Source organism: Propithecus coquereli, unplaced genomic scaffold, assembly GCF_000956105.1.
Source record: "Propithecus coquereli isolate 6110/MARCELLA unplaced genomic scaffold, Pcoq_1.0 Scaffold172, whole genome shotgun sequence".
NCBI classification, from domain to species: Eukaryota; Metazoa; Chordata; class Mammalia; order Primates; family Indriidae; genus Propithecus; species Propithecus coquereli.
In genome coordinates this window covers 4,237,726-4,261,812 of record NW_012141858.1, presented here as the reverse complement: position 1 = coordinate 4,261,812, position 24,087 = coordinate 4,237,726, and the positions used below count along the sequence as shown (strand labels likewise).

General features: G+C 38.8%; 1 protein-coding gene across 1 annotated transcript in view; it reads right to left on the bottom strand.

Annotated features, from left to right (window-relative positions):
* Positions 1–2,062: 2,062 nt before the first annotated feature.
* The window catches only part of KCNMB4 (potassium channel subfamily M regulatory beta subunit 4), a 57,076-nt gene continuing 35,051 nt past the window's right edge, over positions 2,063–24,087 (bottom strand). The window contains exon 3 of the mRNA XM_012642028.1: positions 2,063–2,633. Within this exon, the coding sequence (XP_012497482.1) occupies positions 2,465–2,633 (169 nt within the window). The 3' untranslated portion in view covers positions 2,063–2,464. The remainder of the gene's footprint in view (positions 2,634–24,087) is intronic.

Here is a 24,087-nt window from a genome sequence, read left to right as displayed (position 1 = left end):
AAATGGATAAAGGAGATTTCTTCTCCCACAATGTGATGCAAAGATGATTATTTTCTCTGATTCTCAGTTTTGTGTTACTCTACACTTCAGAATAGTTCACTGTGTTGCTAAGACAACAAGGATGCTGCAACAGGAAGCTGGGATTGAAGTCAAGGCACTGTAGCTGCCTCAAAGGATGTCATAAGTAATGTGTTCAAGGCCTTTTTCACAGTGAAACCTGTAACACTTGAATTAGAAAAAAAAATGACTGGAGCCGGGCATGGTAGTGTGCACCTGTAATCCCAGCTATTCAGGAGGATGAGGAGGGAGGATCGCTTGAGCCCAGGAGTTTGAAGCTGTAGTGCACTATGATTGTGCCTGTGAGTAGCCACTGCACTCCAGTCTGGGCAACATAGCGAGACCTTGTCTCTAAAAACAAACAAAACAAAAGATTGTACTCATCCAACACCCTTCCACAATGACTGTCTCAATTACTTACATTCTAAAATTAAGAAAACGTTGGTATGCAGACTACAAGTCAGGAAATCATCATTCCACTAATACATACCTTTTTTAGAACTCTGAAGAAATAACTGAACAGAACTTGTCTTTAAATTCCAATTTGCCTTTATTCTAATAGAAGTATGTCTGAAGAATATCGGATGAAAGCGAAAAGAAATTATGTTGTCCATTGTTCCTCCACTAAAGATGTGCATCTCATCTGAACAAAGGTTTCATTCTACGTGGTCAATAGGCTAGCTTTGATATCCACTGAGACCTGTGACTGACACTTGGAGTTTGAGTTTATGAACAGATGTAAAGAAGTATGGTCTCCTCAACAAGCTTTTGAGAAAGGCACAGAACGCTCAGCAGCAGCAGTGGTGTGAGCGGGGTTGCATCTCCAGCTTTGTCTAAGCAAACTGAACAACTGTAGCAATCTTCCTGTTGTAACACCCATAACATCAAGGACAAAGAAAATAAAAACAAAATGCTTAAACTAATTTTGAATTTTTTTTTTTTTTTTTTTATGAGACAGTCTCACTCTTTTGCCCAAGATACAGTGCCGTGGCATCATCATAGCTCACTGCAACCTCAAACTTCTGGGCTCAAGCGACCCTCCTGCCTCAGCCTCCTGAGTAGCTGGGACTACAGGCACACGCCATCAAGCCTGGCTAACTTTTCTACTTTTTGTAGAGATGGGGGTCTCACTCTGTTGCTCAGGCTGGTCTCAAACTTCTGTTCTTAAGTGATCCTCCTGCCTCAGCTTCCCAAAGTGCTAAGATTACAGACATGAGCCACTACGACCGGCCTTGGTTTTTTCTCCTGATCTAAAAGAAAAAAAAAAATGAAAACAGCAGTTAACTAAGCTGAAGAGCGTCCTTCACATAATGTATATTCTATTTCACAGAGATAAAAATGCATAAAAAATAACATGAATAGATGAGTAAGAGAACTCACCACTCTTAGAGCTTGGACAACTTCTTCAGACTCATCTCCCTAAGAGTAATTGGGCTGGGCGTAGTGGCTCATGCCAGTAATCCCAGCACTTTGGGAAGCCAAGGTGGGAGGATCACTTGAGCACAGGAATTTGAGACCAGCCTGAGCAACATAGCAAGACCTCCATCTCTACAAAAAAATAGAAAAATCAGCCGGGCATGGTGGCCCATACCTGTAGTCCTATCTACTCAGAGGGTGAGGCAGGAGGTTCACTTGAGCCCAGGAGTTTGAGGTTGCAGTGAGCTGTAAACAATGACGCCTCTGTACTCCAGCCAGGGTGATAGAACAAGACCCTCTCTCTCAAAAAAAAAAAATAATAATAATAAGCTGGTGAAAAATAACAGATAAGCGAAGGCAGCTGTTGGAGGATATGCTTTCCTAATCTTTGAGGGTCCCTTGCTTAAAAGACACAGAAATGACGGGAGGCTCAGTTACTCGTGCAGCATCCCTTTTCAAGCAGGAATCAAAAGGTACTCTTCAGTTGTGGAAATTGAGGGTTATACAGTAAGGTTAAGACTTCTGCAGGAATCCTTGTTGTCGTTAATCTAGAAGAATCAAATGAAACCCAGAAGACACCCCTTTTTTCACCCTGGTGTTCTAAGCATAAAAAAGGAAATAGAAAAGAACACAGACCACTCTATTTTAATATTTTTAAGCAGCATAAATCATAATGGTTTGTATACTACACTGTACAAATAATATACTGTTACTTTCCAATGAAAATTAACTTCTTATAGGGTTTTCTGAAATGGTTACTCAGTACAGCTAAGAGGTTGACCCTTTAGCCATTGCTACGTCACGTGGAATACAAGCTATGAGGTCCTAAGTCTCCCAGTTGTGCCTGTTTCTGCTGCCACCGAGGGATGACCCTCTCGGAGACCTGTCGTGGCCCCTTCCATCTCCTGCACCAGGAAACACGGGCTCCACAGGTGGACGTGTGCTGATGGGCGCAGCTTCTGTGCTCTGCTTTCCACAAGCCTTCTTTCCTTTAAGAGAACTTGCGCTTCTTCATGGCTTCTGCCTTGACTGCAAGGCTCTTGGCACAGATGGTCAGGACTACAATGAGAACGCCCACCACAAATGTCACCAGGGGCCAGAGGAAGCAATGCAGGAGGGCAATCTCATCATGCGTGCGATGCAGGAGCACGTCGTCTGGTCTGCAAGGCGGTGGAGAGTAAGAAAGAGAGAGAGAGGTCAAATGCCTTGGTATGGCACTGAAAACTCTACAAACCTAGAGCCAGACTAGCTTCCCAGCTCAAAAGGCATAGTCACTATTGAAAGCAAAGATCTCACTCTATGAATACTGTACTTTGTGCTTCAAACCCATTATGAAAAGTTTTGAGCTCTTGAAACAAGTAATTGGGGCAAATTTGTATATTAATTACAATTTACAAGCTACAAAGTGTCAAAAATGTAGCAATTTCTCATCCTACTATTTTCTTCCATTCTAAGTTGCTTAATGTATCCCATTTTCTCACGCATTCTCCAATGTCTGCTGTTCAAGGGGCTTTAATTGGTCTAAAAATTACTGATGGGTTAGCATTCTCCAACAAACCCAAACCAGACCTTAGCATGTAGGTGGGGCCCAAATGATCTTAATTCAGAAAAGTCAGTGAAAGTCACTATTTGAATTTAGTCAGAAAGACAGATGGTGTAGCCCTTCGGTCAACCCAGCTTCACTATGTGAACTAGAGATTTTTAGTAATAAGATGACAATGGTTGAATTGAATGCGTTTTTCCACGCTTCTGGGTGGGATTGGTCACATTTTAAACCACTGACCACTTTCTTGATAAATCTTGTAAAGTCTTAGCAATAGATTTCTATCTTATCAATATGGGGCTCTATTTTTCAATTCCTGCATTGATCTTATTCACAGGATGTGAAGATGAGATATGCTCCACAAGCCATGGTCTCTCATTTTTGGCCATGAGAGAGAGATCTTGGGCATTTAGCTTTCATACAGAAGGTTTGCATTTTGCAAGATATTTCCATTTCATCCACAGGAAAGTTTGTTCTATTAGAGTAGCTGTGCTTCCTCCAGAAGAAGAAGAAAACAACACAGAATGATGAGTCCAGTTGCTCTCAAGAACATCAAAGGCTTCAGAGTACAAGGGCAGTGCATTTAACAGAAAAATTCATTCATAGGAGTGCTTATTAGTCATAGCTCTCATAATTCAGAACCTATTTTCCCAGAAGACTGACAAAGGATGTTGTGTATTTCTTTTTTACCTATAGTGGAGATACGTGGCATTAACAAAAATAGTTTTACAGACTGGCTTTAAAATGATATAATCCTTACATTTTTTTTCCCATTGGCACAAAATATAATTTCAAATTTTGCATGTAAGTGAGATTTTTTTTTTTTTTTTTTTTTTTTTTGAGATGAAGTCTTGCTATGTTGCCCAGGCTGGACTCAAACTTCTGGCTCAATTAATCTTCCCACCTCGGCCTTCCCAGTAGCTGGGACTACAGGTGTGTGCCACTGTGCTGGGCCATTTTTTTTTTTTTTTGATATTTTATTTCATAGTATTTCAATTAAAATTTATGTTAAGTAAATGCAGAGTCATTGTAACAATTAGGTAAAAATCATCCCAGCATGCAGAAATGACTCCTTTTTCTGAACTCCTGTAGCAATAAATTGTCTTCAAGACTGCTGCTACCATTAGTTAATGTGTATACATTAATATACATACTCTTTTTTTTCCTGTAAGGTCCATTATGGCCATGACTTTGTCCTTGCCTGTTATTTTCAAAATAGATGTTGCTAAATAACTGCTTGCTGCTGAGGAAGAGTAGCCTGCCCTTGTTGCAGTCTTATTATCCATACAAAGTTTCAAGAAACTTCATGCCCGGAGTCTAAAAAAGTCAAGGCTGAGGTCCAGAAATAGTCAAGGAACAGGATAACCGCAGTCATATTTTACAGTCTTTGAAATCCCCATCCCAGCACTGCCATGATTCTTCTTTTCCCAGCTACAGGTGCGCATGGATGTCAGAAGGCTCTACCTAAGTATGCAAAGGAAGATAAAAGCCGTCTCTCAGGACAGTCTTCCTTTCTGCAAAGAACAGTTATACTCCTCCAGAATATATTGGTACAAAGATGAGTCCTAGATTCTTCCTCAAAAGGGGTAGAGTTATACAACAATGTGGATGTACTTAATACCAAAGAACTATACACTTAAAAATGGATAAATACTAAAAAAAAAGAAAAAAGGGAGGAGGATGGGTGGGAAACTTGGATTTTTAACACTATTTTAATAAATGTGCATGTAATTTCCATAAGTAACATGTTTTTTGCAATTAATTTTCTAGTGAAATGCTTCAGTGTGGATGCTACTTTGTATTACTTCTCCAGTCACTATTACTGATGTGGAATCCTTTACCACAATATTGTGCAACCACGCCAGAAAAATAGCCCCGATGACGGTGGTTGGAACCATTATACCTACTTTCTGAAACACAGTTTCAAGAACATGTACTGAAAAAGAATGTGAATAAAAAAGGAGAGGAGAGAAAATACTAAGTGGAAAATGCTGGACACAGATATTTGTTCTACTCAGAAACTTCGTGGCATTCCATCCCCTGCCAGAGCACTTGGGGCAAAACTTTAATATTGCAAATGACAAAACAGTATCGTTCACTATGAGTTAGCCACGTTGAACTTGTAATCGCTTCAAAAGTCTTTGAGATAGAACATTAATATTATATATAAGTGCATATATTTCTTTAAAAATAATTTATGTCTGTTTCCATTTCACACAGCTCTAAGATGCCCTGCAGTCTCCTTCAATAGGAAAAACTTATTTCTCTGTACAGTAATGCTAAAGTTCATCATCCCGTTATATGATATACTGAGATTATCTCTAAATTATTTCTTGTGTCCTGATTAAAGTTTGGCTCATTCAAACGGGGTTTGTAGTGAAGGCACTCCCCTGCCTCAGTTTCCTCCAATTTTATCAAGCAGGCAGTTTTCAGATGGTTTAGCCAAAAATTATTTGCAAAGGGGTTTGGGCTTAGAATTCCACAATTATATGGTGAGGACTGAAGATGAACTTTTAAAAAAAAATCACTGTTTTCCATATTTGGCAAACTGGATACATTAAATGAGAAGATCTGAATATGATACAATAAAATCAGAATGGTGACAAGAATGCAGATGTGAACTAAAATAAAATCTTAAGCTCCCCCCACAAGCTGACTGAATGGACCCCCTCTTGGCCAAGAGGACCTCAGAAATACCCTAAAGATGAGTTGCTGGCCACGAGAAGGGAGGTCAGACGCCCCTCATCATGCCCCGCTTCCATTCTTGGAGATGTCCTTTGTAGCTCATTAACAGGCCTAAGACTGCATGTAAAGACAAAGCTTAAACCACACCTGCAGGTCATCAGTTACCTAACACATCACTTGAGTCTGGGTATATATTGGGTGGCTTGTCTCTGGTCAACAGACTTCCTTACCTTAACTTAAAACATTCCAAGCCTTTAGACAAAGCCGCATTTCTTTAACCAATTACAAATCAAAGAGTCTTTAAACTCACCTATAACCTGTAAGCCTCCGCTTTGACATGTCTCACCTTTTTGGGCCAAACCAATGTATGCCTTCCATGTATGGATTTATGACTGAAATGTATAAAATCAAACTGTAACCCCAACCATAGTGAGTCCACTTGCTCAAGGCTTTTTGGGTGTGACTCAAGCCAAGGGCCCCAAAATTGGAACAAAAAAAAACCCCTTAAAATAATTTAAAAAAGTTGGCCCCCTTTCCGGTGAAAAAAAAAAATAACAAAAAAAGAAAAATAACCCAGAATCAAAGAACTCAAAAAAAGAAACAAAAAAAGTCCAATGGAAGGGGGAAAAAAGCCAAAGAAAAAGAACTTTGTTTTTTTAATCCCTGGGTGGGGGTACAAATATCATGAAAAAAAGAGTAATTGCTGAGGATATCCATAGAAAAACTTCAAGGGTTAGCGCTATCTCGTGTCAAGCTTTGAAAATATATTGTGATAATAATGGTCAGCATATATTATGTGCTTTCTACCCACCAGGTTGTGGTGGGACATTTAATTTCACTTGATCCTTAAAATAACCCTGTGCTTGAGAAATTTTTAATTTTCACTTTACAACTGAAGAAACTGAAGCAAAGGTAAGATTACACAATTTAAAATAATGATACGATTCGAAATCATGCCTGTGTGATTTTTAAATCTGTACTATTTACCCTTAAGCCAGCTTTTCTCAAATTAGAACCACCTATGGTCCTTGCTGAAATGCAGTTTCCTGGGTTTCAACCCTTGATTTACCATGTTAGAATCTGAGCTTGTGGGGTCTAGACATCTGCATTTTAGAGAAACTCTAGGATGATTCTAATATATACTTAAGTTTAAGAAGCACTATTTAAAGTTCTAATAGTTTAAAAATGTGTTACGAAACATGACACTACTTAGCTGGCTATTTGCAAAATTTCCTAATTGATGCTTATGTCTAGGTCATTTTTGTGGTCTCTGCATTTTTCTAAATGCAGAATGTGCATTGCATAAAAGTACTGGAGGATAAGACAGAAGGAAAGCTGGGGTAGGGGGTGCAGGGAGGCAAACATTAGTGGTGGGGTGGGGAGTGGATTAAGGGGTGGAAATACAGGACTGTGATGCTATTTGCCCAGAGGAGGCCCTTTGTTCTAATTGGCAGAAAGGCACCCCATAGGCTAGCAGCAGCCAAGATAAAAGGAAAAGGATTTGGTGTGTGTCATCCTAAATACAGAAAATATATTCCCTTTGACTTTGTCTCATCAAATGAGAATTCTTCCATTCCACAGTGCTCGTACTATTGGCTAATGGGGAGAGAAAATGGTGACCACTTCTTTTTTTTTTAATGGGATGAGAAATTTCTTAAACTTAACCAGTTCATGTAAAAATCTAACTGCATTATAATTCACTAGTATTGCATGATGGTAACTGTACCAAGACAGGAGATGGTCCACTTCAAAGTGCTTTCTCCATGAGATCCGATAGGAAGCAGAATTTTTAGATTTATAACCACAAGTACGTCCTGCTTATCTGAGCAGAGAATTTTCCTTTTCAGGTAGGCTCTAAATCTTGTTTATTATTTGTAACATGACCTATTTTTTAAAAGAATCTGCAATAGATAACAATAAAAATGAAACAAAAATAAAACACTTGAGTACAGTAAAATCCTTAATCTGACAGTAAAGAACAAGTGCAATGTAATTAGGATGGGAAAAAAATTAAAATTCCAGGCTAGGAAAAGCTACTGCCTTAAGCCCAAGTGAAACTTATCTCTGAGCATCCTAGTACCCAAGGTAAAAAGAACCATGATGAGTTACCCTGCTGTCATCATATGAAAAAAGGAAGTGTGACAATTCATCAGTATAAACTTTTTGCTAGGACTACATTCAAAGAGAAATTATTTTGTGTGTATTTTTACATAAAGTAATCTGTACAACATACTTAAAAGGCCCTTAATAGCAGTTATACAAAGCTGTCTAAGGATGAAATCATTTGAGTGTTTTTATAATACAACACTGATTCCGAGGCCTCAAATCTGCTGAATCAGACTCAGGTTTTAAACAGCTTTCCAGGTGATGCTGATAATTACTCAGTTAAACAATGCTTTTCAAATATCAAATGTATCAGCCTAGTTTTTGACAACAGCTGAAGAGCAAATCATTCAAGATTGAAACCACCGAGGCACCTGGCGTGCAGGCATTCTGTGTTGCTGGGTGAAAGGAGTCTTGTGTCAGGTTAGATTCCCAACACAGAGGTGGCAAAATTATATTTTACAATAAAAGCCAAAGAACCTGTCACGTGTTCTTTCCCAAATAACTTTGTCTGCTTGGAGCTGGGTTTCAGAAAGCCTCAGAAAGTTTTCTATGAAAGTCTCAAATGTATAAACAAATATTTAAATGAAATGCCACAGATGAAAGAGGTGACTATGTCACAGATTTTCAGGCAGAAATTACCAATCATTGATATCTAATCTTGAAAACCTTGATGTGAGTATTATTCAGTGTTTTGGGTTTTTTCAAGGCTCAATGATATGGGGCTTTCTAGAAGGAGACTGAATTAAAACACATCCCATGAAAATACCCAACTTGATCTATTGATTCATGATTTTTAAAAGATTTAAAAAGATTTTTTCCACTAAAAGATGTTAAATACTGGCTGACAAAAACATTGAATTTGGTTTTGGCATAACTGAACTGTCTTTACTGAGAGTGCTTAGCAATGTGTCTAGTTGCTTTCTGAAGCTATCACAAGACCCTGCCAAGAGGAGAGAAGAGCATGCTCGTATTCCCCATGTGACCACAGAAAGGCACTTGGACAGCTCATCTAGAAGCTATACCAAATTATGTTATAAACTGCAGTGGGAATACAGGGACCAGCACACACAGAGCCTCTGCAGCATTCTTTATGTTGAACTGGTCTATTGTGGGAACCCACTCAGAACCCTAGAGTTGGTATACTGATTATTATAAGCCAAAGACATGAGATTCAACAAATGACTAAAAGCAGCAACTTTTGGGATATGAAGCTATCATAAATCCCCTCTCCAGGGGAGTTTTATGGCCCTGAAGACAGACAGTCCACAAATATCTGTAAAAATAAACATTATCACAAAGTTGTCCTCCTAAAAACCCATTTGTCTTTCCTAAAGAAACCCCACCTGTCCTTCCCATAGGAGCCTTTTCCTCCCCCTCCCTTTCCCCTACTAAGTTAGGTATGTAAGTCCTGAGTCCAAACCCTTGCTATGAATTTTTCTGTGAAGCCCCACGCACATAAAAATATCAACATCAATAAAATCTGTATGCCTTTTCTCCTGTTATTTTTTGTCAGTTTAATTCACAGGCCCCAGTCACTATGCCTGAAAGGGTAGAACGGTTTTTTTTTTTTCCCCTCCCCTACATTATCTTGAGCCCATTTTTGCCCACTCAGGTCTAGCAATGATATTGTGATAAGGGTTTTTAAAAGTATGGAAGGTATTATTATATCAAGATCATGTCTTTGCTCCTATCTATGGTTCCTATCTATGAATGAAAGGCTGATTATAGATCTATAAATGTTATATTAACTTAGAGTAGGAATGTTTAATTGTACCAGAATGGCTCCTCAAACTCACCTATTCTTCATGGAGGAAATTAAATCAAGCCTCACACCTGCAGTTTCTGGATAGAAAAAATTTGTATTCAGCTTTGGCAGGATATCCAGAAAACTAGCAGATGTGTTATTCTGGAGCAATAAAAGGTTGAATTAGTTATAAAGGGAAAGCTTATACTTAAGTCCATCCAGATGGAAAGACCTAAACTAGCCTTGTAAGTATAAAACAGTATTTCAGAACATGAACTTCACTTTGACAAACACAGGTTCACTATGGGCTTTATAACCTGCTAGCTACATGATCTTGAGAAATATACTTAATCCCTCTGAGTCTTAATTTTCTTATCTGTAAAATGGGGACAATATATACCATATTACTGAGAAGTAAATGAGATAATATATGTGACCTGCTTGGCCAAATGGCTGCCTAATAGTGAGTACTCAATACAGGGTGGTAATGATAATGATTATCATTACAAACGTGAGGCTCACAACTCAGAAAACGATCTTAAAATGTTGGGAGTAACATATCTTTTCCAAATACCTTCTTCAACTGCACATTCTCAGGATGAAGTCAGGCAATTCCTTTGATCAAATTAAAATTCCTTTAGGTATAGATGTCTTCCTTCCCTTCCTTCCCCCTCAGCCACCTTCGCCCCAGTAGTCAGCACTCTATCCTGACTTCATTCTATCCTATACAGGTAGGCTTCAAAGTTACAAAGTTAAGAAACAGAATAGGTTTAACAAGCAAATGATGCCTTTCAATTCTAATATATGCATCTCAGGTACAGAGAAGCAAGAAAAAGAATATTCAATAACACTAGACTCATGATTAGGAACACACAAATAGAAGTTATACCCTAAACTTATCCCACAAACTATCATTTAACAGCATTAAATTACTGTGGTAGTTGTGCTTGGCAAACGTTGTCCTACTGATTAAGATGACTGTCCCTTTAGATGCAGCCCAGACAAGTAATTGTCTCAATCAGGTCTTCTAAAGTAGAGGCCTGGAGAAACCATCATAGCTCTGTGTTCCCAAAGTAACACAGTTTTTAAAGGTTTTATTCACAGTGTGGTATTTATTTTTTTATACATCTGTCTGTTTTCCCAGCCTGATTCTTAAAACCCTGAAACCAGGGACCAATTAGGGATAATCCCTACCTGAGATGTTTTCTGAGTTTTCAGAAAAAAAGAGGGGTAATTGTCAAGACCTGCAAGCCAGAAGGATGCTTATGACGTTCTGTCTTAAATTAAAAAAAAAAATTAACTAATCCATTTTATTCTAAAGTCAGCTTAGCATAAAAGGGCTTTATTAATTATAAATCCTATATTGTTCTTCCCTTAAAAAAAACAATGGAAAGAGAATTTTCAAACTAGTTAGATATTCTCTAAGATCATATCTAAGAAACTGCATCAAATTTACATTAAATCCTTTTCTTCCGTCTACCTCCATGGGCTGCTCAGAAACCAGTTATCAGTTACAGATTATCACCACACTGGAGAGAGGACTTTCAGTTGGTTGATTTCATCAGAGGTGCAGGATTTTGTAAACTAAATGTCAGCTTTGTTCCAGAAATTCCTGTGAGCTTTTATTTCAGAATTACTGCTCTTTAGGGTAATTTGGTCTGTGGTTTCTCTGAGTTACCAAGTAAGTTATTTATTTCATGGAGAACTGTAAGTGTTTTCTGGTGATTTCTGTTTAAACTTAAGGTTTAACCAGAAATAAACTGGAGAAAAGAAGACATCTACATTCTTCTATTTGAGACATAGATAATTCTCATAATATTTCTCACCTTGTATACCTACTTTGTTGTTCCAAATTTGAAGTGAAAGTTTGATACCATTTTAAATTAATATGGGAAAGATGAAGTATTCAATAAATTGTGTTGGGACAATACTGGTCATTTGGAGGTAAAAAACATTGGCTGCCCATCTTATTCTTCACACACACACACACACACACACACACACACACACAGATGGATCAGAAACTTAACTGGATAAAACAAATCATGAGTGCACTAGAAGAACACCTGCATTTTTAAAAACCAACCATGGAGTTTCCTCATTTGTAAAATGGGAAATAAAACCCTTATTAAGAAGATCAAATTGGTATTAACTGATCAACACATAAATGCACATATAAGAATAACATCTATTGGATGTTGGGCAGGGGGCAGGGGAGAGGGGACAGGTATTTGCATACACAAAGAGTGCAATGTGCACCACCTGAAGGATGGACATATTTGAAACTCGGACTTGGTGGGTGGGGGGCAAGGGCAACATACGTAACCTAAACATCTGTACCCTCATAATATGCTGAAATAAAAAAAAAAAAAAAGGGGCATAGAAAAAAAAAAAAAAAAGAAGATCAAAAGAGGGTATTTTTGTGGAAAGCATTTTTCTACAAAACCCACACAGCACAGATGACCTCAAATCTAGTCCATATCCAAGTTTCCCAACTTTGGAAAAATGATTTGACAATGCACAGAACACAGAACCAGAATCTTTTAAAATTTGCAGCATTTTCAAAGCTCAGAGTTGAAGTAGAGCTTACAGATATTCATTGTAAAAGTCAACTGCACTTAGAACGATCTGCAAATTACTACCAATATCTATTTTCTACTGCTGCTGTAACAAATTTAGCAACTTAAAACAATACAAATTTATTCTCTTACAGTTCTGGAGTCAGAAGTCTCAAATTTGTCTGTGTTCCTTTTGGAGGTTCTAGGAAAGAATCCGTCTCCTTGCCTTTCCCAGCTTCTAGAGGTGTCTGCATTCCTTAGCTCATGGCCCCTTCCTGGCATCACTCCAACCTTGCTTCCATCATCACATCCCCTACTACTCTCTCTGATGTCGGCTCCCTCTTACAAAGGCCCTGTGATTACATTTGGGGTACATTCAGAGACTCCAGTATAATTTCTCCATCTCAAAATCCTTTACTTAACCACATCTGCCAAGTCCCTTTTGCATAAAGTAACATGAGGTAATAACATAAATCCGTAAGAATTATGATATAGACATCTTTGGGGCCTTTATTCAGATAACCACACTACTGTAAACTGCTTTCCTATATCATAATCAGTTCCTACGAACACAAGTTTTCTATTGCTTTCTCCAATTAGTCATTCCGAATTAAGTCATCAACAGAAGATCTAAAAAAAAATCTAGGGAATACACTCTTTTCTATTATCTCAATCTGAATTATAAAAAAGATTTACTTTTTTCATTCTTTCTTCAAGGTTTGCCTTTTTATGACACAGGCATTTACATACAAAAACACACTTGTCCAAAGATCAGCACACATTATGAAACTTTTTCCTTCATCCACACCATTTTCCTACATTGTGCCTTTGCCTAGCTAGAGTTCCACTACTTCCACCACTACCCACTCTTCCTAACCACGTCATTAACGGAACTTTGCAATTTTAACACAACCCTCCATTCTAATCCTCCTTAATGAAGGGCTGTCTTATTTTTTTATAGGATTTCCTTTAAGTCTTTGTAATACATCTTTGCCTTTCCTTTTGAATTTCATTCTTTATCAAATATGTCCATATTTGAATCAAATGATTCTTTACTAGGCAGATCTTTCATGACCAGAATGTGATTAGTAATTTCAAATTCCATATTAATTTTAACCACAATCCTGTGCCACACCATATGTTTGAACCTCCTGAATTTTTTCTCCACTAACTATCCTTCAAATTTTTTTTTTTAATTCTGAATTTTGACCAGGTGTGGTGTACCACACCTGTAATTCCAGCACTTTGGGAGGCCAAGGCAGGAGGATTGCTTGAGGCCAGGTATTCAAGACCAGCCTGAGCAAAATAGCAAGACCCCATCTCTACAAAAAATAGAAAAAGTAGTCAAACGTGGTGGCATACCTGTAGTCCCAGCTGTTTGGAAGGTTGAGGCAGGAGGATTGCTTGAGCCCAGGAGTTTGAGGTTACAGTGAGCTATGATGATGCCACTGAACTCTAGCCTAAGGCAACAAAGTGAAACTCTGTCTCCAAAAAATAATGTAATTAATTAATTCTGAATTTTAGAATTGAGGTAGAATTTCCACACAGGGAAATTCAGAGGTAACAAGTATATACTTTGATCAGTTCTTCATATTATATTAATACTGTTGATTTCTGGGCCTTTCACTTCTGTTTTACAAAAATATAGTTTCACAATTTCTCTGTGCAACCCATTCTATTCTTTAATAACCCACATTCTTCCATACTGTGATTTTCCTTGTATTTGAAGAACAATACTGTATTACTAAATCAAATTTTTGCCAGAAATGGAGAAATCTAAGGATGAGCCATTATGTTTCCAAAGAAAGTCTCTCAGAACTCATTTTCCATTTCAGTAATGCCAATTCCTGAAGAAACATCCTCAGAAAATGGAAGTGTTGATTTAGGATGTTAATGCTCAAAATATCCTTCTGTTTTTCAATTCATTATTTAAAGGAATTAATTCTTAAACATCAAAAGGTGCCTGCTGTGACCTAGGCCATCTGAGAATACAGGGTGACAAAAGGGACTCCCAAAACAAGCCCAGGTCTGCAAAGGACTGAGAACAACAGTGCTAATTAAAACAGCACATCCCATGCGCCCCCACTGATTAAGACAAAACCACCAGGCCCCATATTTACTTTTTGAAGCCAAATACCAAAGTGGAAAAAGCAGCTCTCATTTTAGAAAAGGCTGCAACCACTGAAAGGATCCATCACTGAGCAAAGTCAGTATGTGCCTTTCTCTCAAAATCTTCAAAAAAGGGTAGAGGCTCCCCTTTGAAATTAAATAAGATGATATCCAAGGGCCTAAAAGCAGGTATCTTCTAGGTGTGTCCGACCCCATGATTCCACGATCCTAGTGTTCAAATCAGTTTCCTTGTTTCAAGTGAAGAAGTCATAGGTTACACCAAGCATAGTGACTGCACACATATAAAAAGACACTTTTGGAAGATGACTCTAACAATCACATTTTGTATCATTTCCCTAAGCTGAATCATGTTCTCAGCCCTCGCTCCAGGCAAAGAGGACACAGAAAACGAGCAGGAGATATTATCACAGATCACACACTTGCAACGTGGGTGTGAGAAACCGTTTCCAGGGAGAAAATGACAAACATACTGATGCACCCAAAATATGCATATGAGCAGGGATTCCATTGGGTGTTTGTAAGGCTGGCAAGAGCTTCAGAATTCAGTTCTCAAGGAAATGAGGTGGGTAAGGAATCCCCCCAAATGTCAATATATCTTCTTACCATCTGAACAACTCTGGGTATATTGTGTGATGAAAAACGGCATTTAAAAGGAGGTCAAGAAACATTTTACCCATGATTTTTAATACGAAATCAAGATGGCAAGTGCTTCTTAAATAGAAAAACTGAAGTGGGGGCAGAGCAACACGGGCTCACTGACTCACCGTGGCTCAAACGCAAATGCCCCCACAAAGAACAGTGGACTCCACTGGACCTGCTGAAGAATCTGGATTTTTTTTCCAGGGGTTCCTGCACCTAGAAGAGCATCACACCCTGCTGAGTTCCAAGGGAGAGCTCGGTAAATGTTAGTGGAATAAGAAAAGTCTTCAAAGAAGGGAGTGGAAATCCAGCTCCACAGAGTTTCAGTTTAATAAATTAAGGTTGGGGGTGGGGGGAAGCGAGCTCTTAGACTTCATGGGGATTTTTTCAAAGGCCACATATATTTGTTTGAAATTGCAAATACCAAAGATGTATTTGCATAAACAGTCATGTGTATTTGCTTGTGTTTTTACAGATTGTGCCAACTATTTTCAGATAATTTCCAAGAGCAAGTGATCATATTTACTATTCTTGTTGTCATTACTGCTCTTCTTCCTGCTTGGCTTTTTAATCTATCTCTAGCCCAGCCAATCCCACTGTGCCTATACAAACTGTCACTAGTAGTTCCTGTTGTTTTAACTCACCTGTCCACCTCTCTGTTTAGGTGTTCTGCCTTCCTCGAAGAGCCTTCCAATCCTGCTACTCCTATACAAGTCACAATTTCAGACCTGGCATGCTACGACATGCTGCCAGCATCTGGTTATTGGTTAAGCCAACACCCAATGCGCCCAAGCAGGTGAAAAGATAATCTACTCTTTTTTTTTTTTTTTTTTTTTTTTTTTTTTGAGACAGAGTCTCACTGTGTTGCCTGGGCTAGAGTGCCGTGGCGTCAGCCTAGCTCACAGCAACCTCAAACTCCTGGGCTCAAGCGATCCTCCTGCCTCAGCCTCCCGAGTAGCTGGGACTACAGGCACGCGCCACCATGCCCGGCTAATTTTTTTCTACATATTTTTTTTTAGTTGTCCAATTAATTTCTTTCTAATTTTAGTAGAGACGAGGTCTCGCTCTTGCTCAGGCTGGTTTCGAACTCCTGAGCTCAAACAATCCGCCCGCCTTGGCCTCCCAGAGTGCTAGGATTATAGGCGTGAGCCACTGTGCCTGGCCAAGATAATCTACTTTTTCAAAACCTCTGGAAAAGATCCTGCAACACATTCTACAGTAATTCATTCTATAATTTACTCTCAGGAAATCACTGTTAATGTCTGATTAAGTTCAATTCCCTGTACTTAGAAAATCAATGAAGAAAAATCAGCCTGTTGCCCCAATTCATTTTCTTTTATATACCTCTTGCATCAGTATTTCACCATTATTTTGGCAGCTCTGAAGAAAGGATCTGGAAAATGCATCCTGGGTGAGGGAAAGGTCAATTGTGTGTCTTTTTGAGGGAGGGGCTACCACTTGTTACAATACTGTGTGATACAGAAAGTTCCCAATTGTTAAAAGCATGTTCCATTAAAATGTGTTATGCACCAGTTTTTTTAATTAAATAATTAGCAGAGTACATATACTCTGCTACTGCATGTAAGAAGATGGAAATAGGCTAGCATTTCTATCAAGGCTAGCAATGAATCATTCATCCTAACCCCTAAATTATATAGTAAAGAGTACATGAATAATAGCTTTAGGTTCAGTTTTGTTGCAGTTTGCCAAGCAGTTATCTCTCTCAGTAAAAATGCATTAAATAGATATTGAAGTACTTCTGCACAATAAAATTGGCTAAATTAATTTTGAGGCTCTTTTCCTAAATGATAAATTGCTTATAAATACATGTTTGGAGAAGGAAAGTACTACAGAGAAATATGCATAACAATAAGTGGTGACTTATGGTTCAATAACAGAATTTTAAAACTTGAATAATTAAAAAGACTCTATCAGTTAATCTTAAAGTTTCTCTTAGATGTGCCAGCAGCTTAACTTTATCCTGGTAGCATGTGATATTCAAAATTCAAGAAAATACGTGTACATAACCATCAGATTGGTAGAATAAACATGGTAAAGAGTTTGAAAATAACTAAGAATTATAGTCACGGTATTCCTAGAGAAATCTGTTTTTTTTTCTTTTGCCTTAAGACTAGCATTAACGTCCCAGATAGAGGCCATGTCTTCATCTGGGACCCTGCAGTGACAATGACATGAAACAAAGCTGCATAGGACCTAAGACAGTTGTTATAAGTTTTGTTGTTATATATAAGCTTCTGAGATTTTCAGGTTGTTACTACAGCATAGTTTAGCTGAAGCTCACTGAAAGGCACAGGTAAAGGCTGAGGATCCTACAATTTCACCAAGTAAACAACCATGATGGTCAAAATTAGTCCTCTCAATTTAAAGCACAAAAGCCGTTGAGAAATGCATATTTGGTCATTTAAAAAGACTTTCTTGGTACTCAGTTCCCTCCCATTCAGCCATTCAACAACCTCTGCAGAGCACCCATGATGTGGCAGGCACCAGGGCCGTACTGTGTGTCGGCTCTCACTTCGCAGCCAGCCGCAGACTGGAGGGCGGAACACTGTCTTCTCCTGTTTCCATTCCCATTGCCCAGCACAATGCCTGGCAGACACTCTAGGTGCTCTGTAAAGGCTTGTTGTTGATTTAATGTTGAAATCCATTTCAAAGGGCAATGAATATTTGTACAAAGTGAAGAGGTCATAAAAGAGAAGGAGAACTTAAGTCTGTCTGGGAAAATAAAAAGGAAATGTGTTTTGGGCAGACATGAAAGAAGAACAGGAGTTTAGAATTTGATGAACAAATGGGCAAAGAATTTCTTGGTAGAAGATACAGAACATAAAAAGGCACAAATGCTTCGGTCTGGCATTTCAGATTATTTTGCCACCAACAGTATACCTGAAAAATGTATAGCAATCTCATTAATTAGATTTAATAGAGTTCCTTATGTTATCCTATTCCGGTACAGACTAGAATGCTGGCTGATGTTAGGGAGGCAACAACAGAATGGCTAAGAGCATGGAATCTGGAAGCTGAGTAAAGAGGTTTGAATCCTGGCTCTGTCACTTGCCAGCTATGTGATTTGGTCAAGCTGCTTAAATTCTCTGTGCTTCAGTTCCACCATGTATAAAATGAGGATTATAATAATAATGTCTTGTGGGGGGGGTGTTGTGCAGTTTCAATAGTTAAAATGCAAAAAGCTCTTAAACAGTTTCTAGTACAGAGGAAGCACGATAAACAGGTGTTGGCCATTACTGAATAAGGCCCGGAAAAAACCACCAGTGAAATAGGTCTCTATGTCTCAGTCTTTTTCAGCATTTTTATCAATAATTTGGTTAAGGAAATCCAAGCCATTTCGACTTATAATTAAGATAGCATTATCATAGAAGAAATAACAAATGTGATGGGTAGGAGAATCAAGCATGTATAAATCAGATGGGGGGGAGTAAGTTTAATTAATTATAAGCTCTGTGTGAATCAACCGTGTGTTATAGCTGCCAAAAACGCCAATGCTGGCTTCACTGAGTTTTAGTCTCTAGAGTGAATGACGGTGATAGAAATCTTCTGCTTTCTTCTGCACGGCCAGCTCAGGACACAGTAAGAAACATCACAAACAATGAGAATGAGTCTATTCCTAACAGCAACAGCAGTGTGGACTTGGTGACACCCACAATCTGAAAGTCAAGGACTCGGGTTCAGATCCTGCCCTGCTCCTCCCTGGCCATGAGATCCTAAAGCCTCCATTGCCTCTTTTGTAAAACTTGAACAATAGGGTCTACCTTCACATTGAGAAGATGCATTTTCTAAAAATTGTGGCAAATTACACATAACATAAAATTTGCCGTTTTAGGTGTACAATTAAGAGGCATTAATTAGATTCACAATGTGTGCGACCTTCCCCATGATCTATTTCCAAAACATTGTTATCACACCTAACAGAAACTCTGCAGCCACTGAGCAGTAACTCCCCATTTCCCTCTTCCCCCTGCCCCCGGTGCCGGGTAATCTCTCATCTACTTTTTGTCTCCGTGAGTTTGCCTATTCTAGATATTCTTTGAGATAAATTTTTTGACAACTAAAAATGTTTGAAAATGGAATGGGCTTCTTCAGGAGGAGGTGATGTCACCACAGCCGTTTAAGTAGAGAGTGGAAAATACTTTTCAAAAACACAATGTGGTGGGGATTCATTTTGGGTTGGAGTAAATGACTGAAAAGTGTCTCCCAGATGTGACAGCCTATGCGACCAGGAACTCCACAACACACTCTGCACGTCTTGTAGGTGACTTCTGGCCCCATTTTATCTGAGATGAAACTGAGGCAAGAGCCCTTCAATAAGTAGCCCAAGGTCATTCACTGAGTCACACAGAGAGCTATGGATAGCACAGAAGTCTCCTGACGCACAGCCCTGCCCTGCATTCCGCCATCCAACGATGCTGCTCTCTATGACCTACTTGTCCTACAGTTCTTGTATTTTTCCTCCCCAACTCCCTCAGGGCTTTGTTTGAAGGCTGCATAAAATACCCTAACTGAAAAGTTATTTAGTAACACCAAATTCTTAACTTTATCGCCACGATGATTAAAGCTGTTAGAAGATGAATCTGCAGGCATCAGAACACTTTGATTAACCGTCAGAAAACAGACCTTCGAATTCACATTTTAAGTAAAGTATGGCCGTCTGGACGTCAGACTGAGAAAGAACACTGGAATGACTTCCATACAGATTTCACAGCAGACTTGAAGAAGCCACAGCAATCATTGCTTTTTCTAAAAAGTACAGATTTGGGGACCAACAAGAGCCTTCAATTCTGATGTAATCCCTCTTAATATGGAATCAGACACAAATGTATATGGAAAAGACTCAATTTGGGTAAGATTCCAGATTCACTGTTCTGTTTTTTAAGACTCAGGATATATCACCAAACTCAATGACTAAAGAGAAAGCCTAACTGTTCCTTTAAAATTAACTACGGAACCAGTCTTTTCTCTAACAATAGAGTGTAAGAAATATTTTTCAGAGTAAACAGAAAACAAAAATACATAAATAAATTTTACCAAATATCATAGTATTTAGTAATTGATTCAAAGGTCAACAAAATTTTCCAGTGGAATTTATTCAAAAATCTCAGGTCCCATCTTTAAATGCATATATGTTTTCTCCCCATTTGTATCCTAAGATGTCTGCTAGCTAGTAAAAATGAATTTTTTTCTTTAGTAATTTGTTCTATAAAAAACCAAAAGGAAAACTTAGAAGCCAATGGTACAATTAAATTCAACATATAAATACACTGAAAGAAATCTGTTTTAGAGATTCGTCTGTTTTTAGAGCAAAATCTGTTTCAGAATGCAAAGACACTGGAAAAATAAACTATAATTGACCAATTGTTTTTCACTATATTGGTTATAAATGTATTCAGATGCATATTTTTAAGCATGGAAGTGTTATTTGTCTCTCACATAACCAGAAATCTAGAGGTAGGCTGGCCAGGACAGGGGTGCCATGAGCGTGCCAGGAATCTGATTCTTTCTTTTTGTTCTATTCTTAATGTGTAGATGTCCATCCTCCTGCTTATCACCCTAGAGCTGCATGGTGACTTCTGCTATCCTGGCATCAGGCCACATCTATCCACTTTTCTGCCAGGACAAAGGTGGCGGAAGCAGGAGGCAACAGTTCTTATATCAGGAAGGCAGAGGCTTTCCCAGACCCCCAGTCGATGTTCCCTCCAATACAGTCACCCAGGACTGAAAGCCAGAAATCACCCCATCCCATCCTCTTCTCAACCTGAACGCCCATCATGTACCATGTGCACCTCTAAATCTGTGGATCCACTCCCTTCGACCTTGTGTCTATTCCCTCCACTAATTCTAGTGCAACAGTCTCCAAATTGTTCACTGTTTCTCTAACTTGGCTTATATCAATCTATCCTCCATACTGCCAACAGACTGGTCCTTCTAAAACATAAATGTGACTGTCACTCGTCCACTGCATATAAAATAAAGTCTAAACACCTTAGCATGGCATAAAGGCACAGTATCATCTCATCCAACCTCTTCAGGTTCATCTACCATTTTTCTTTCGTTTGGTTTTTTGAGACGGGGTCTCGATATATTGCCCATGCTGGCCTTGAACTTCTGGGCTCAAGTGATCCTCCTATCTCAGTATCCCTAGTAGCTAAGGCTACAGGAGCACATGACCATGCCTGGCTTGAAATGGTGGTATTTTTATGGGTGAAATCTAGGATAACGAAAAGGGTAATATCATGATAGAAGAGTGATAAGCTATTTTGTGGGAGGAAGATCTTTGTAGCCCCTAAAATATTACTGTTTATTTCATGGAGAGGAAGTAGAAATTCATATAAGTCAATTTTTCAAATAATTGAAGCTTAATTTCTTAAGTTGAATAAAAACTAATAAAAATACTAAAATATTGTTGGTAAAAATCTTTCTAAAAATACATTACACATTTCCTTGCCTTTTAAGGAGAGGAAGTTGAACCAAATTTAACCTTTTTTGATGACTCAGTGTCATCATTATGAAACCCAATTATTGTTGAGGTAGCAGGGCTGCCTGTGCCTCCATTAAATGGCTCCAGACTGTTAACCATTTAGTTCTTTGCTAATTTTCTGTCTTTTCCATCATGAGGATTTTATTTAGCATCTTAACTTCTTGTAATTGTACAAGCCTTCAGAAGCAGAGAATCATAAAACCACAGAATTTGAGAGTTTAAAGGAATCTTAGAGATCATTTAACCTATCAGTCTATCAAATTTTATAGGTAAGTGAGCAGTCCTTTTTTAGTCTGTTGCTTTTAATCTTCTATTTAACGGCCTTTAAACTGTGTTCTGCAGAGCAGTCTATGTAATTTGAGCTCAGACCATTATGTTTGTCTTTCTTTAAAATGCTAAGGGTAAATTGGATTTAAAAACAAATACTACAGGATAATAAACACACTTTAAATGAACTTAAAAATTAGAAGATATCTGTTAGTGTATGAAACATAACAAATCTCTTTTTAGCTTTTTTTGTGTTATACTGTTTTACTCATTCATAAAACCTCCATTATTTATTCATTCAATACCTAAGCCTCCAATCAGTGAATAACCAGGCTAACTTTGTTTCTAACTTAGTTGTTAAGAAGTTTACAGAGCAAGGGAAGAAAAGCACATCATTTAGTAAGTACTCGCTATCGTACAGATGTGATCCTTACAAAACAAAAACAAAAACCCTTACGATGGGGTAATGTTAACCTCATTTTATAGGTGAGAAAACCAAGACAGAGAAGCTTTGTAATTTACCCAAGGTCATACAATTAATCAGTGGTAGGGGAGAAACATAAACCCACATGCTTGACATCACATGGCTGCTGTCCTTAAGGAATTCATAATCTGTAAGAGGAGAAAAGTATGTATCCAACTAACTTTATGATAGTGTGATAGAAGCAACCATGGCAGTGTAGGAGCACAGAAGAGGAAATAATTAGATTTGAAAAGATGAGACAAGGTTACACAGTAACATTTAAGGTGAATCTTCATAATAAAAACAATAAAAGCAAACACTTTTATAGGAATTATTATGGGTTAGGCACACGGCATCTCCCCTGCTACTAAGGGAACTGAGGCACAGATAAGTTAAAATAACACACCCAAGTGCCTGGTTGCAGGGCTTATTTTAGGACCTCTGTGCTACGCTAATTCCCAGAAGCCAAAACGGCGGCAGTGTCAGAGACGGACAGGGGCAAAGGCATCAAGATACCCCGGAAAGAGTAACCTGAGGTGACCAGAGAAGCCAGAGACAAAGCTAAAACATTTAAATCAGATCATGTCGCCACCCCCCTACTTAAAACCAATCATTGGCTGCTCACTGCATTTGAAGAGAAATCTAAACCTGCTTGCGTCTCGGTCCAGTGACCACGCCTGTCTCACTCACGGCTCTCCTGACACACTGACCGTTCAGTTCCTAGAACTCACCAAGCTCTTTCTTGCCACGTGGCTTTGTACATATGGTGCCACGTTCTGAAATATTCTTTCCCTCACTTTTTACCTAGCTAACTCTTGAACACACTCTGGTCTTGACCCAATTATGATTTACTCAGACAGGTATTTGAAATTCCCCCCCATGGTATAATACCTCAAAGAGCACCCTTACCTTTTCCTTCACAGCATTAGCCTACTTTGTAATTACACTAATGATGTGACCACAGACTATTCGCTCCATGAAGGCAGGAACTGTGTCTGTTGTTTTTTGTTGTTTTGGGGTTTTTCCCCTGCTGTTTTAGTTTTGTTTCCCCATGGCCAGCACACAGTTCAATAGCAGAAGTTGAAGCTGGTATTGGAAAAGCATGGCCTTTATCTTATGGACTATAACAAGGCAGGAAAATTTAATCAACGATTGTGGCAAGATCAAACAGAGGCTTAAATAAAACCTAGTGTGGTGTGGATGAAGGACAAGACGAAGACCAAGGCTGACAGACCAAATGAAGGCCACTTCAGCAAGCTAGATGAGAGCCTGAACCAAGGCAGTGTTGGAGGGAGTGAATCCAAGAGACTACACGGTAGTGTGGCCAGATTTGTTCACTGGATGTGTGTGTGTGCACTCCGTGAACTACTATCCGCTCAGATGTATAAAACAAAGTATTAAAAAGCAAACCTGTATAGAAAAGCACTATGCTTTCCATAAGAGGAAAAGTTCAAAAAATAAAGACCGATCATTCTTTCTGGCCCTTGGGTCCAAAGAGAATTGAGGAATGAATAACCATTTTCCAGGGATGCGCCCTCTTCAAGGAGAAGCCAGTTAGGGCAAAGATGAAGACGGAAAATTATATGAAAAGATTGAGACTACAGAGAAATTTCTGGCAATGGAATGGGGATTTCGAAGCATATTTGCTAAGGAGGCATAAGTTGGGTTTTGCTGAGAAAGGATAAACCAGGGGAAGGCTAAGGAAAAAAAAAATGGTACAGACAGCATAAGTGTGACCGTACCTACATAAAAAAAGGTATACAAAGGAAATCTACACACATCGGAAGGCAAGTGTGAGCCCCGAAGCTGAGGGAGGCAAAGAGCTGGAAGGTTATATGATTAGACCCTGAATGGATGCAGCCCTGGGCGTGAAGTCGCCCCAGCAGCACCTCTGCGGAGTCCTTCCTGGGTGTAGCAGGGGATGAGCGCATGGGGATGGGATGACCTCCCACGGCAGGCGTGGCTGCTGGTGTC